General features: G+C 48.4%; 1 protein-coding gene, 1 long non-coding RNA gene and 1 pseudogene across 2 annotated transcripts; 2 read left to right on the plus strand and 1 right to left on the minus strand.

Moving 5' to 3' along the window:
* The first annotated feature begins 195 nt into the window (after positions 1-195).
* On the plus strand, positions 196-10,316 carry PA2G4 (proliferation-associated 2G4). The gene is made up of 13 exons (XM_002711068.6): positions 196-440; positions 2,290-2,418; positions 2,694-2,799; positions 2,888-2,957; positions 3,192-3,284; positions 7,413-7,476; positions 7,673-7,751; positions 7,903-7,981; positions 8,066-8,199; positions 8,507-8,601; positions 8,731-8,858; positions 9,011-9,064; positions 9,194-10,316. The coding sequence occupies exons 1-13, from the start codon at positions 353-355 to the stop codon at positions 9,257-9,259; spliced, it is 1,185 nt and encodes a 394-aa protein (XP_002711114.1). The 5' UTR covers positions 196-352; the 3' UTR covers positions 9,260-10,316.
* On the minus strand, positions 4,942-5,995 carry LOC127491097 (dolichol-phosphate mannosyltransferase subunit 1 pseudogene; annotated as a pseudogene).
* Positions 10,317-11,649: 1,333 nt separating the features above from the next.
* Positions 11,650-13,915, plus strand: LOC138844365 (uncharacterized). The gene is made up of 2 exons (XR_011380102.2): positions 11,650-11,776; positions 13,863-13,915. It is a non-coding gene; the product is annotated as an uncharacterized LOC138844365 (long non-coding RNA).
* Positions 13,916-14,399: the final 484 nt, after the last annotated feature.

The raw sequence follows: 14,399 nt of genomic DNA on the forward strand, positions 1-14,399 counted from the left end.
CCCTTCCCAGCGTGCCCGGCGATTCCGGCGTGCGAGGCCCTTGGAGGGCAAGGCTCCAGGGCCTGGCTTAGGGGCGCGAGAGGCAGGCTGGGAATTGTAGTTCAAGCGACCACGAGGACGGCTAGAGGGTGGCGGCGGAAAGGACTCGTCGTCCCGGCGTACCCTGCGCCTCAGCCCGCGCGCTCGCAGCTTCTCGCTCTCGCTCGCCCGCCCGCCCGCTGCCTTGCTTGCTCGCGCTTTCGCTCGCGCTCTCCTCGCGGATCGTGGGGGCTCTGACCACAGCCTGCGGCTGGGGAGGGCGACAGAGGCGGCGGCTCAGGGGAAACGAGGCTGCAGTGGTGGTGGTGGGAAGATGTCGGGCGAGGACGAGCAGCAGGAGCAAACTATCGCCGAGGACCTGGTCGTGACCAAGTATAAGATGGGGGGCGACATCGCCAACCGTGAGTGCGGCCTCGGGGGGTCCGGAATCGAGTCTGGGAGGGAGAGGTGCTGGGCAGACCGCTGAGGGGCTGGCGCGGTAGGGTGCTGCGGAGTGAGCTCCGGTGGGGTCCGTATCGGTCCGCTGGAGTCGGCGTGGTGGGAAGACCCAGTGTCGCGCCCGGGACCGGAGTGGCCAGGCCTGGACTGGAGTCTGTGGGTGCGGGCCGGCGACCGGGGAGAGGGCAGAGAGAGGGACCCGGGCAGACTTCGAGCCTAGGCCGTTGGTAAAGGAGGCAAGGCGCGTTTTCTTCGGTGCCCGCACTCCTCCGTCCGGGTCTCGGCGGTCGCCTCGAAGAGGAAGCGCCCAGCTGTTGGCGACAGAGGCGCCCTTCTGTTTTGTTGCGGCTCCTGAGCGTCAGGAGCAGGGCTGGCACGTGTTGCCGGGTCCCTCCTGCCGCCGCCGCGGTCCCTGACACCAGCCTCCCCACCACGTGCTTTGCTGGAGTCTTCCTCCTTTACTTCGTCGCTCGCCCTGGCGAGGGCCCCCTTTCACCCTGGGCCGGCTCAGGGGGCCGTTGGAGGGCACCCCTGGACCTTCTAACGCAACTCTTGGGGACTTCGTCTGTGTGTTCTCGAAGTTGTTGGTTACTACCACCTTTCCAATCTGTGCAGAAAGCCTCAGCCCTCGGATTGGTTTCCGGGGACTTGCTGGAGTTCGGAGGAGGGTTTTGAGGTTGCCCTTGGCCCCAGCTAGGCGGGCTGGTGAGCGGTGTGGCCGCGGGACCGGCTTCAGGATTGTCACCGGTCATCATTCGAGCCCTGCTCCGACTTCTCAGCAGTTGTTTGCCACTCTAGGCAGATGTCTCACTTTCTATTTTCTCTCTTTCCAGTTCACCTTTCCATTTTAAAACCCACTGAGAGAGTTGGAAGCTACTCGTCTGAGCTTCTATATGGTCTTAATAGTAAAGATAGGAAGAGGTTTTTAGGGTGCCTTTGGCTCTGAAGCCGAAGACCTGGGTTGTTCTAACTTCCAGTTAATCCAAAACTGAGACCTCAAAAATCAAACCTGAAATTCTGGATGGATCACGGAGAGGGTGTGAACAGAACAATGCTTTCTCAAAAGTGGCTCAGTGGACGTGTAGTGTAGTGCCTTGACCTGGGTGTACTTTAGTTTTCGATACTAGTGATTTGAACTAAAAGAAATGTTTCTTCTTCTTTCTTGCAGTTTATAATTTGAGTCATTTGTGATCTCAGATATCAGTTTTGAAATCTCAGGGTCACTAATCCCTTTAGATCTACGGCAGGCTGAAAGCCACGAGCCCCCTGAAGCCCAGAGACTTCTGAATAGCCCCCTTAGTTCCTACATATGTTTATGAGGGAATAAATTTAAATAAATTGCGATTACCAACACCTAATTAGTGATGTGTGAGAAGACAGGAAGGTAACAATTTCCCAATGCATCAGCTTCGAGTCAGCAATTCTGTGTCCCTGACGCCCATAAATGTCTTGTAGTCTACTTTGCATGTATGTGGGGCACCTCGGCATGAACCCTCTGCAGCTCATAACTGTGTTCTGCCAGGCCCAAGGTGCCTTTGGACAGTCAAGTTTGTCTAAGAAGATGTTGTGTGTAGCCAGTTGTCACATAATGTAAGGGAGACAAGGAGGGGTTGGCCTTTTTTATTTTAGGAAAGGAGGGTAGAAATTAGAGGTTATAGGTAGATACATTCCAAGAAGCAAGACTCAGGTTTCCTCTCTCAGCCTCAGGGGGCTAGCGCTGGGAATTAGAAGTTCCGAGTCCAGCTTACATACCAGGGTGGTCAGCAGACAGTAAATACGTGCCAGGCTGATGTGGTGGGATTCTGTCCCCAGGGGTACTTCGGTCTTTGGTGGAAGCATCCAGCTCAGGTGTGTCCGTGCTGAGCCTGTGTGAGAAGGGTGATGCCATGATCATGGAAGAGACAGGGAAGATCTTCAAAAAAGAAAAGGAGATGAAAAAAGGTAAAAAAAAAAAAAAACAACAACAACAACAAAACACCTCTCACTAGTTTTCCAAGCTTGGCCCTTATCTGGTTCTTTTTTTTTTTTCCCATTATAATGATGCAAACCCCACCCAGCCCTGGGTGGGATATTTGGAGATCTGAAATGGCAAGTGGGATACAAGCAGTGCCCTACCCAATCCAACGTGGTTAAAGTCCCTGAGAAAGTTTTTCCTTTTTCTGAAGGGCAGCAAGAGAGAGAGCAAGGCAGTAAGGCTAACGATTCTGTCTTTACAGGTATTGCCTTTCCTACCAGCATTTCAGTAAATAACTGTGTGTGTCACTTCTCGCCTTTGAAGAGTGACCAGGACTATATTCTCAAGGAAGGTGACTTGGTAAAAATGTAAGGCTAAGCCATTTTAGAGCGTTTCTCTTTCCCAAGTACTTGCACTATGCCATTCCTAATGTGGTACTCTGCCCTTGCCTTTCAGTGACCTTGGGGTCCATGTGGATGGCTTTATCGCGAATGTGGCTCACACTTTCGTGGTCGGTGTAGCTCAGGTAGGTGGCCTACTTTTGAACTCTGTTCCAGCTGGGGTTCGTTTGCAGGGGGCGAGAGTATGTGTGCACTGCAGTTGCCTCAGCCCTATCCCCTACCACCATGTTTGGGGAGAGTCTACAGAATTCTCTAGAGAAACACTTTTTCTTTAATGTTCATTGGCTTGGGTGCACAAATATTACCCACATGGTGGGCTGAGTTAGCCAGCTTCTCTGAATGGGTTTCCTTATCCACAGGGGACCCAAGTGACAGGGCGGAAAGCAGATGTCATTAAGGCAGCTCACCTTTGTGCTGAGGCTGCCCTGCGCCTGGTCAAACCTGGAAATCAGGTAAGCTGTTTTATCCAGCCCTAAAGAGAGAACCCGAGATGCGTTAGGTACCTGTAGCCACTCTGGACAGAACTGCCAACTTCCCCCACACCCCCTATTTAAAAACTAGCCTTTTAAAATAAGCTGTGTCTTAGGATGGGAATTCTTGTAGAGAAGAGGCAGGAACTAAGCGCTTGACACTCAACAGCAGACAGATCTGTGCTAGGTGCACAGAGTGATGGTTTCTTCCTTAACTGCACGTAGAGATCCTTCTTTTCTTTGTTCATGGTATTTACCTTATTCATTTGAAAGGCACACAAACACTGTTCACTGGTTACTCCCCACGTGCCTGCAATAGCTGGGGCTGGGCCAGGCCAAAATTGGAAGCTGGGAATTCAGTCTTGGGTGATAAGGACCCTGAGACCTGAGCCAGCACCTGCTGCCTTGCCTCCCAGGGTGCACATTAGTAGGAAGGGAGTCAGGACTTGAATCCAAGCTCTCTGAAATGAGATGCGGGTGTCTCATGCAGCATCTTAACTATTAAACCAAATGCTTGCCCCTCTTTTCATGTTTTGTATGTGCATCTGTCCCCAAAATAACTTGAGCTAAGTACCTTACAAACTCAGTTTTAAAGCCTTTATAAAACAAAAGTCAGAAAAAGGATAGGGTGCTGGTGCTGTGGTATAGTGGGTTAAGCCTCTGCCTACAGCACCAGCGTCCCATATCTGCTCCATTTGAGACCTGGCTGCTCCACTTCCAATCCAGCTCCCTGCTAATGTGCCTAGGAAAGCAGTGGAAGATGGCCCAAGTCCTGGGCCCCTGCACCCATGTGGGAGACCTGGAAGAAGCTCCTGGCTCCTGGCTTCAGATTGGCCTGGCTCTAGCCATCTCAGCCATTTGGGGAGTGAACCAGCAGATAGAAGCTTGCCGTCTCTGCCTCTTTCTCCCTGCTCTGTAACATTGCCTTTCAAGTAAAAAAAAAAAAAAAATGGGGCCGGTGTCGCGGCTCACTTGGCTAATCCTCCACCTTGTGGTGCCGGCACACTGGGTTCTAGTCCTGGTCGGGGCGCCGGATTCTGTCCCGGTTGCCCCTCTTCCAGGCCAGCTCTCTGCTGTGGCCAGGGAATGCAGTGGAGGATGTCCCAAGTGCTTGGGCCTTGCACCCCATGGGAGACCAGGATAAGTACCTGGCTCCTGCCTTTGGCTCAGCGCGGTGCGCCAGCCGCGGCGGCCATTGGAGGGTGAACCAACTGCAAAGGAAGACCTTTCTTTCTGTCTCTCTCTCTCACTGTCCACTCTGCCTGTCCAAAAAAAAAAAAAAATCAAGTAAAAAAAAAGAATAAATCTTAAAAAAAAAAAAGATAGGAATGAGATGACGATACCAGTGGGCTGGTCCAGAGTTAGCGCTGACTCTGCATGACAATTAGGAAGCCCAGAAGTCCTAAGGTTCTCATAGACTAACAGAATTATACACTTTAGATCGTCAGTGGACACAATTCTCTAAATTTAAATTTCCAGAGGCCCATTCAGTATTTAAAGCATCTTTTTTCTCCTTTTCTGTGTTCTTCCATGCTTCACACTTTTAATTTAGACTTTATTCCTATTACCACTTTTTTAATGCAAAAATATCCATATACATTTATTCATAGGTCTTAATACCACAAAACATAAATGAAAACTGAGAACATTGCTTATTCAGCCAGGAGCTTTGAAATTATTTAATTTGAAATATAAATTGGAGTTTCTCCAGAAAATATATCTGCATGGAATTCACTTTATCATTGATGCTTTAGGAGTACATTTTACAGACAGCAGTAATCAGGCTTCTTGCGTGTTTAAATGGAAATGAACTTGATAAGCATAAAGAAATAACTTTTCTTTTATGTAGCAGCAAAAAGAGTCTCCAAGAAAGAGACTGTTTTCATTTCCTTCCAACTTGGATTCACCATAAACACAATCCACAAATGATAATGGAACTTCAGCAACAGTATAATTCAGCTGTCTTGCCCAAACAGTCATCTCCATCTGGAAGATATGGCCTTTAGAAACACATTTTTCTATTAATTTTTGTAGAACTTCTTTTCATTATAATCTGAAACTTCCTGTTAGATAAGACAGATGCTCCTGGTCTCAGTAAAATCTGAGTAATAAAGTTGCCCCCATGGCTGATCATTTTTCTTTTCAAATATACCTCTCTTTCCTTTGTAGTGAATTCCAGACACAATATCAGAATTTCCTTCCTTTCGCTTCCTGATGAATTCAGGAATAAATTTTGGATAGTGTGAAAGATCAGCATCCATTATGATGGTGTCATTTCCTATCGCATGTTCCATTCCATGAATGTATGCAGTTCCTAGTCCCAACTTCTCTTGAGACCTCAGAAGAATTTTGTCTGGCCCATAGATCTTCTCCAGCAGTTCAGCCACATCTCTCGTTCCATCTGGGCTCCCATCATCTATGATTGTAATTTCTTAGTTCATTCCACTCTTGGAGAAGCAGCCACACAATGAGTGGCGAGTTCTCATGCTCATCGTAGGTGGCAAGAGTACAGAATACTTGCTCTGCTCTTGCCAAGATCTGGGGAGCATCCGACTCCCTTCCACAGGCCACGGTGGAACCCCTGTCACCACTTAATTGCATTATTTTTATTTAATCCTCTTAGTTTCTTTACAGTGATACCTATTCCATAAAGTTGTTACACAGCCTTTTGGACAGGGCCTCAGGCATCCTAAACACCTGAGTGCTCTGTTACCTCACATGTTTAGTTTTATTATGATTACTGTCCATCTTACAGGAAAGTAGTTGCTTAGTGGCTAGCATGTAGCTATGAAATCAGTCTGGGTCCATACCATATTGCCAACTCTTACTATTTTAGAAGTTAATTCAAATTTTCTCATCTGTAAAATGGGAAAAATAAAATTGTGCCTTCTTTCAGGATTCAAATAATTGAGATGATCCATATAAAGTGCTTCTCACAGGACCTGGCACATAAATATTCAATAAATATTAGCTATGATTAATTACTCATTTGACTTAGAGTTAGTAGCTTAGATGAGGATCAGATTGTACCACAAAGGAAAATTAAGGGTGTGCTCTCTCCCCTCAACAGGTGAAACACCAGGTATAAAGGAGTAAACACTGACTTTACATTAGAAACCTAGACTTCATATTTTTCCACTTAATACTTTTTAAAAATTTTTTTATTTTATTTATTTATTTTTGACAGGCAAAGTTAGACAGTGAGAGAGAGACAGAGAAAGGTCTTCCTTTTTTCATTGGTTCACCCCCCAAGTGGATGCTACAGCTGGCGCGCTGCGCTGATCCGAAGCCAGGAGCCAGGTGCTTCCTCCTGGTCTCCCATGCAGGTGCAGGGCCCAAGGACTTGGGCCATCCTCCACTGTCCTCCCGGGTTACAGCAGAGAGCTAGACTGGAAGAGGAGCAACTGGGACAGAATCCAGCGTCCCGACTGGGACTAGAACCTGGGGTGCCGGTGCCGCAGGCGGAGGATTAGCCTAGTGAGCCGTGGCACCAGCCTCCACTTAATACTTTTTTAACCTTGAGCAAATCATTTAGCTTTTCTGAATCTCAGTTTTCTTATCTAGATCATCTAATTGGACAATCTTTGCTACTGCACTTTGCTTTTATTATTATCATTATTTTTATTTGGAAGTCAGAATTAGCTATCTTCCATCTCTGGTTCACTCCCCAAATAGCTGCAACAGCTGTGGCTGGGCCAGGCCAAAGCCAGGAGCTTTATCCAGGTCTCTCATGCAGGTGCAGAGGCCCAAGGACTTGGGCCATCTTCCACTGCTTCCCAGGTGCATTAGCAGGGAGCTGAATTGGAAGTGGAGCAGCCAGGACACAAACCAGTGCCCATATGGGATACTGCAGACAGCAGCTTAACCCAGTGCGCCACAGCGCTGGCCCCTGCTAATGCACTTTGTAAAATGATTTGCAAATCTCAGGAATTTTTACTTTGTAGGGATAAGGCTGTGAAATGAAAAATCAGTGAGAGAAAATTATTGGCACTTGATGCGGGGGGATATTAGAACTCTTCAGTTCTTTTATGCTTTTTCCTCTCCTGGTAGAGAACTTGATTAGTCCCTGGCATCATACCTTTTATTTGACATTGTATATTGTACTTCCAGAACACACAGGTGACAGAAGCTTGGAACAAGGTTGCCCACTCATTTAACTGCACACCAATTGAAGGTAAGAGCCTAAAAAGACTGAGTTAGCAGAATGAAGGCTTTTGCTCCAGCTCAGTCTAAGCCAGAAACCTCCCTCCAGCCCCTGTGTTTCCATAGCCAAACACCTTCCTCATTGGCTGCTCCATCAAACTAGTTAGGTGGGTGGATTTGGAAACCTTTGGGGATTCTTGATAGCCATAGTCCTGTCCTGTCTGCAGGTATGCTGTCCCACCAACTGAAGCAGCATGTCATCGATGGAGAGAAAACCATTATCCAGAATCCCACAGACCAGCAGAAGTAGGTGCCAGCTCACTGCTCATCCTTAGCCCCATCAGACTAGTCACCCTCTTTTTTGTACTTGCTCCCAGCTTGATCTTATCCCCCTTCTACTCCAGACGCCCAGGAGCTACTTCTTGTTAATGGCTCCCCATTTCTCCATTCCTTCTAGGAAGGACCATGAAAAAGCTGAATTCGAGGTGCACGAAGTATATGCTGTGGATGTCCTCGTCAGCTCAGGAGAGGGCAAGGTGAGGAAAGTCCCAGAGTTCCCTGGGCTCGGTGTCTGAGGGTGTGTTCGCCAGACCTCATTTGCCCTGACTTAACTCTTTCAGGCCAAGGATGCAGGACAGAGAACCACCATTTACAAACGAGACCCATCTAAACAATACGGCCTGAAAATGAAAACCTCACGTGCCTTCTTCAGTGAGGTGGAGAGGCGTTTTGATGCCATGCCATTTACCTTAAGGTACTGCACTTCACAAGGACGGGACTTGGAACCAGTCTGACTCACAGACCATGCTCCCAGGAACCAACACTTTTGCCTCCCCCTTCCCTCCCTCCCTCTCCTCTCCTGCCTAGACTTGTAGCTCATGCTCGTGGGCACCTGCTCTCTCCCTTCCTCTCCCCATCGCCTTCTCATTGAAGGTAATGTAAAAGAGCAATCCTTAGCATGATCTTGGCCTGAGGCTAGGAGCTATTTAAAAACATGGGCAAAGTGGTAAGACTTGATGAGAAGTTAAGGATACCTCTGAATTCCTTCTTCCCCTACCCAGAGCATTTGAAGATGAGAAGAAGGCTCGGATGGGTGTGGTGGAATGTGCCAAACACGAACTGCTGCAGCCGTTTAATGTTCTCTATGAGAAGGAGGGTGAGTCCTGCGGGGAGGGCATCTCTGGGGCCCTGAGTACATGATACTGTTCTCCCAGGAACTTGAGGAGAGAGGCTCAGTATGACAAAGGAACAGTTTTTTCAAAGCACACCCTCGTTTTTCCCTCAGGTGAATTTGTTGCCCAGTTTAAATTTACAGTTCTGCTCATGCCCAACGGCCCCATGAGGATAACCAGTGGTCCCTTTGAGCCCGACCTCTACAAGTCGGAGCTGGAGGTCCAGGACGCAGAGCTGAAGGTCAGTGTGCACGGGAGGTGGTGGCAGTGTGGCGCCGGGCTGGGAGTGGGCCCCGCGTCAGCGGGGTCCTGAGCTAGGGCACCTTCAGTCACCCTCTGTGCTGGTGCTGCCTCCTCTTGCCTCAACAGCTGTTGCCTTCTCCTGTTTTCCAGGCCCTCCTCCAGAGTTCCGCAAGTCGGAAAACCCAGAAAAAGAAGAAAAAGAAGGTGTGTTGTGGTCGTCCCCGTGGCCTACGTGTGGATTTTCCACAGTTTTCCTCAGCCCTGTCTTTAGCTGGGCCACCACTCCCGAGTAAGAACTGACAAGTCTTCTCCCACTCCTTTTCTCCCACGTAGGCCTCCAAGACTGCAGAGAATGCCACCAGTGGGGAGACGTTAGAAGAAAATGAGGCTGGGGACTGAGGTGGGTCCCGTACCCCAGCTTGCTGCTCCTGCCTCATCCCCTTCCCACTGCACCCCGGGCTCTGAAGTGCGGTTCGTCTTCTCCACCCAGGACCGCCAGCAGAGCAGGGTTTCCCTGCCCCACCCCAGCCCCACCCCAGCCCCTTCCAACAACCACCGGCTCCCACTGACTCTGGTCTCGGGAGGCCAGGCTTCCCAGCCGCCGAAGACTACTTTAAATAGGAAAAAGCAATTGGATAATAAAATCAGGAGTCAAAATCCACCGTCTTCAAGCCCCTCTTTCTAGCCTTTTCTACGATTCTCTGCTTGGTCAAGGTCTGTGGCCCTACAACAGAACAGGGAGGAGGCTAAATCAGCCGCCACCATTATAAACTCAGCCGAGATTTTTTATACCACTCCAATGGCAGCATTCCCCCATCTGTTCGGGGCTTTATTCTCTTTTCCCACTATCCCTTACTATTTTGTTTGGCCTCAAAATTAAGAGGAGCTGTTCTTCAGATTTTGATTTACCTGATGGCAGATTGCTCATCAGATCCAGGCTGTCTCGTCAGGCCCCTCCCATTTTTAGGGGCCGGAGTCTCCATTTATGAAGAGATTCTTATCTAATAAATGGATCCTCGTTTGTAAATTTTTCAGTCATTTACTTTCTGCAGGATCTTTTTTTTTTTTTTTTCTCCTCCATTTTCACAAGGCTATAAAGAAGTAATCCATCTCAACCGTGTCCTTTTCTGTGGAGTCAGTGGGATCTCCCCACTCCATCTTACACACACCTAAGGTGGAAGCTCAACTGTGGTTTTGTTCCCTGTCTGAAATATGTTGACCTCCTTCCCTTGAAAGAAAAATCAGGAACCAGAGGAGTAGACTGAAGAGACAACTCCTGGCTTTCTGGAGCTTTGGACTTGGATTGGATGCATTGCTCGGGGGTTGTAGAGAAAGGTGACAAATTTCAGTACCTCTGGCATGCTGTCCCAGGGAACCAGGGCTCCCACTAACTTATGAGGTTTTTAAACACCTTGAAAATGACATGGAGTTAAAATAAATTTGGATTTGCTCATAATGATGTGCCTTTGTATGCTGCTGTTATCTGGGGTAGGGTGCAGTTTGCAGGAATGATTGGAATGGTTCTGCTATAGTGCCGTAGTGTACCTTTTAGAAACAAGGGGGCCAAGCCGGCGCCGTGGCTCAATAGGCTAATCCTCCACCTTGCGGCGCCGGCACACCGGGTTCTAGTCCCGGTCGGGGTGCCGGATTCTGTCCCGGTTGCCCCTCTTCCAGGCCAGCTCTCTGCTATGGCCAGGGAGTGCAGTGGAGGATGGCCCAGGTGCTTGGGCCCTGCACCCCATGGGAGACCAGGAAAAGCACCTGGATCCTGGCTCCTGCCATCGGATCAGCGCAGTGCGCCGGCTGCAGTGGCGGCCATTGGAGGGTGAATCAACGGCAAAGGAAGACCTTTCTCTCTCTCTCTCTCTCTCTCTCTCTCTCTCACTGTCCACTCTGCCTATCACAAAAAAAAAAAAAAAAAAAAAAAAAAAAAAAGAAACAAGGGGGCCTTGTGGAAAACAGATCCTGGATTCCCTGAAGTGTAAATTATCTATTGGAGCTTGGTGATTTAACTTTCTAAACTAGAAACCCTCTGTTTCTAGTTTCTGTATTTGCCTAAAAGGCAGTTACAGAGGGGGAGTCAGATCTTCCATCTGCTGGTTCACTCCTCAAATGGCCACAATGGGTGGGGCTGGAACTCCATCCAGGTCTCCCACATGAGTGCAGGGGCCCAACTATTTGGGCCATCTTCCCTTGCTTTCCCAGGCCATCAGCAGGAAGCTAGATCTGAAGGGGAGCAGCTGGGGCTCAAACCACCACCCAAATGAGATGCTAGTGCACAGGCAACAGTTTAACCTGCTGTGCCACAGCGCCGGCCACCTTGTTGCCATCATTTGTTCACCCATACTGCAATAAACAACTGCACATGCTTATCTGGATTCAAAAACCAGGAAGAAGTGCTAGTTTCAGGGCGAGACAGATCGGGTAGGTCATTAAGATGTGGGTGTATGCCTACATGTGAGGCACTGCTGCCCTGGACATAGTTCACTGGAACAAAACAAGTATAGAATAAGTATCTCTCATATAACACATGGAGTAATTCGCCCTAAAAACTTGATCTGCCCATTGATGCCTCTCCATTATACATCTGTCCATACCCATAGCTAAACTATGGTCTTCCAAGTGATGACTTGTCATTATATGTGTTTGTTTTTTATTTATTTATTTATTTGAAAGGCAGAGTTAATAGGATACAGAGGCCTTCCCATCTACTGGATCACACCCCACATGGCCACAATGGGCTGGGCCAGGCCAAAGCTCAGAACTTCATTTAGGCCTCCCACGTGAGTGAGGCATCCCCCTGCTTTCCCAGGCACATTAGGAGGGAGCTGGATCTGAAGCAGAGCAGCTGGGACTCAAACCAGCGCCTATATAGGATGCCGGCGGCTATGCCACAGTGCTGGCCCCAGTCCTCAGGTATTTACAAATGTATTTCCGTGGTGGCAATGCAGATAATGTAGGAGGCAGGCAGGGGTGGGGAGGACAGCAACTGTGGGAAATAACCTGCCTTTTCAGTTTTTGCTATAACCTAAGTGTTCTTAGAAAATAGCTTCTTGGGGGCTGGTGTTATAGCTAGTAAAGCCACCTGCAATGGCAATATCCCTATATGGCGTTTGTTTATTTGAAAGGCAGAGTGACAGCAAGATAGGGAAAGAGGCCTTCCATCTGCTGAATCACTCCCCAAATGGCCACAGTGGCCAGGGCTGGGCCACAGCCAGGAGCTTTTCCCACATGGGTGGCAGGGGCTCAGGCACTTGGGCCAACCTCCGCCGCCTTCCCAGACATGTTAGCAGAGAGCTGGATTGGAAGCAGACCTGGGTACTTATACAGGATACTGTTGTCGAAGGTGGCAGCTTAACCCACTGCACCACAACACCAACCCCACCCTCAAATCGACTTTTTGGGAATTAACAGTTGAAATTCTGGTGGTCTTGTTATAATTCTGCAAGGCTTGTTTGCTTTTGTTTGGTTGGTTTTTAAGGATTTATCAGGGTAGGCATTGTGGCACAGCAGGTTAAGGTGCAGCTTGGGACACTCGGATCCCACGTTGGAGTCCCAATGACTGCTTTCAATCCAGCTTTCTGCTAATGCACCTGGCAGGCAGCAGTGATGGCCCAAGTACGTGGTTCCTGGCACCCACGTGGGAGACCTGGATGTAGTGCCTGGCTCTTGGTTTCACCTGGCCCAGCTCTGGCTGTTGTGGGCATCTGGGAAGTGAAGCAGCAGATGGAAGATGTTTTTCCCTTTCTCATTGTGCCTTTCAGATAAATCTAAAAAAATAGATTTTTTTGGTCATATTCTCACAGTGGCAATGTTAGAACTACTTAAACATTTGGAACTAGGACCCTAGACTTTTTTTCTTTCAACAGATTTATTTATCTTGTATATATACCAAGTAGCAAGATTGCTGGACTTATGACAGTTCTATTTTTGCAGACCCTTCATGCCACTTTCCACAGCTGCTGTACTAACTTACCATTCCCACCAGCAATGTAAAAGGGTTCCTTTGTTTACCCCCCATAAACCTTTTATTTAAGGAACACAAACTTCATATATTTCATAATTACAACTTTAGGAACATGGTGGTTCTTCCCACCGTACCTGCTCTGCCACCCACACTCTCACCCCTGTTCCTCCTCCCTCTCCTATTCCCATTCTTATTTTTTACTAACATCTATTTTCTATTAACTTTATACACATATGACTATGTTAGGAGTTCAACAAATAGTATGGAAAAAAAACTTCCACAACAGTCAAGACAAGGGCTGTTCAAAGTTATTGCTTCTCAAAGTGTCAGTTTCACTTTACTATAGATTGCCTTTTAGGTGTTCTGTTATCACAGGTCAGAGAGAACATACGGTATTTGGGACCCTAAATTTTTAAAATCTTGTTTTATAGTAAAGTGCAATATTAGTTATAGAGAATCCATCATATCCAAGAAGGGACTGTACCAAAAAATCTTCACAGTGTTTTAAAACAACATGAAGTCTGCATGGTTGTTCCTTTTACGCTTTAGTGACATTTCCTGGGGCCAAATCTTTGGGGATGTTTGTTTTCTGGTGCTTCTCAGCTGACTGTACCAAAACACTGGTGAGAAGTTCTTTTCCTTAACGCTATCACGCCTGCCTGGAGAAGACGTAGCTGGTCTTTCTCCCCACTGCCCACGGTTAGATGAGCACTCCTAGCTAGGGACAGACGGCGCGTGTGACTGGGAGTCTCTAGTGACGTGGGGAACACCATACTGCGGTTATTGTATATTTTTTTTAAGATTTATTTATTTGAAAGTCAGAGTTACACAGAGAGGGTTATTTTCTCAAGAGTTCTGAGGGAAAGGGACGGGGATCTTTTTTGTAGTACGATAGCCTCTCCGATTACCCTCTTCCTATCCCTTCCACGCGGTAGAGTCTTACGGCCTTCGGACGTTCCAAGACCGAATCTCCTTGCGGTAGTTTAACTTAAATAAGGCAAGGCGGCAAGAGAAATTAGGAGTTTATTTCTACAGTCCGTACCTATCCGGAATAAAATGGAGGACTTCGTCAACAAACTTCAACTCCCAAGAAGCGATGCGAGGGAAAGCGGAAGTTGCTGCCCGTTTCCCATCTGCACCGCTCGGAGCTCCGTTGGAAACAGGTGCTCGTGCAGAAACGACGAGGTCTCTGTAGTCAGGCGAGAGCAGGGTGGGTTGGGAACGCGAAATCAAAACACTGCTTCCCAGGAAATTCAGGCCCGCCACTTCACTGGCGTCTGAGGCCGAAAGCCATTGTTACGCTCCCTAAGCAGCCCCGCCCCGGGAGGGCGGGACGACGGAAGTGACGACACGCAGCGCCCCGTTAAATAGCCGCGGGCGGAACTCGCTCGCTCTCTCGGCTTTAGCGCCATCTTCTTGGGTGAGTGTCAACGCTGGTTGTGTTCGGGCCGCACGAACAATCCGTTGACATCTGACCTGTGCACTTGCCATCATCACAGCGGACTAACTGCAGTCTTTTTCTCTTTCCCCGTAGAGACCTCCGCGCCATGAGAGCCAAGGTGAGCGGCCCCT

The sequence above is a fragment of the Oryctolagus cuniculus genome, chromosome 11, assembly GCF_051225735.1.
Source record: "Oryctolagus cuniculus isolate XC-2025 breed Fujian yellow rabbit chromosome 11, ASM5122573v1, whole genome shotgun sequence".
Lineage (NCBI taxonomy): Eukaryota > Metazoa > Chordata > Mammalia > Lagomorpha > Leporidae > Oryctolagus > Oryctolagus cuniculus.

Coding starts and splice junctions, on each gene's coding strand:
- PA2G4 (XM_002711068.6), top strand. CDS start 353: ATGTCGGGCGAGGACGAGCAGCAGGAGCAAACTATCGCCGAGGACCTG. Junction 2,800..2,887: donor GAAGGTGACTTGGTAAAAAT/GTAAGGCTAAGC, acceptor CTTGCCTTTCAG/TGACCTTGGGGTCCATGTGG. Junction 8,602..8,730: donor TGTTCTCTATGAGAAGGAGG/GTGAGTCCTGCG, acceptor TTTTTCCCTCAG/GTGAATTTGTTGCCCAGTTT.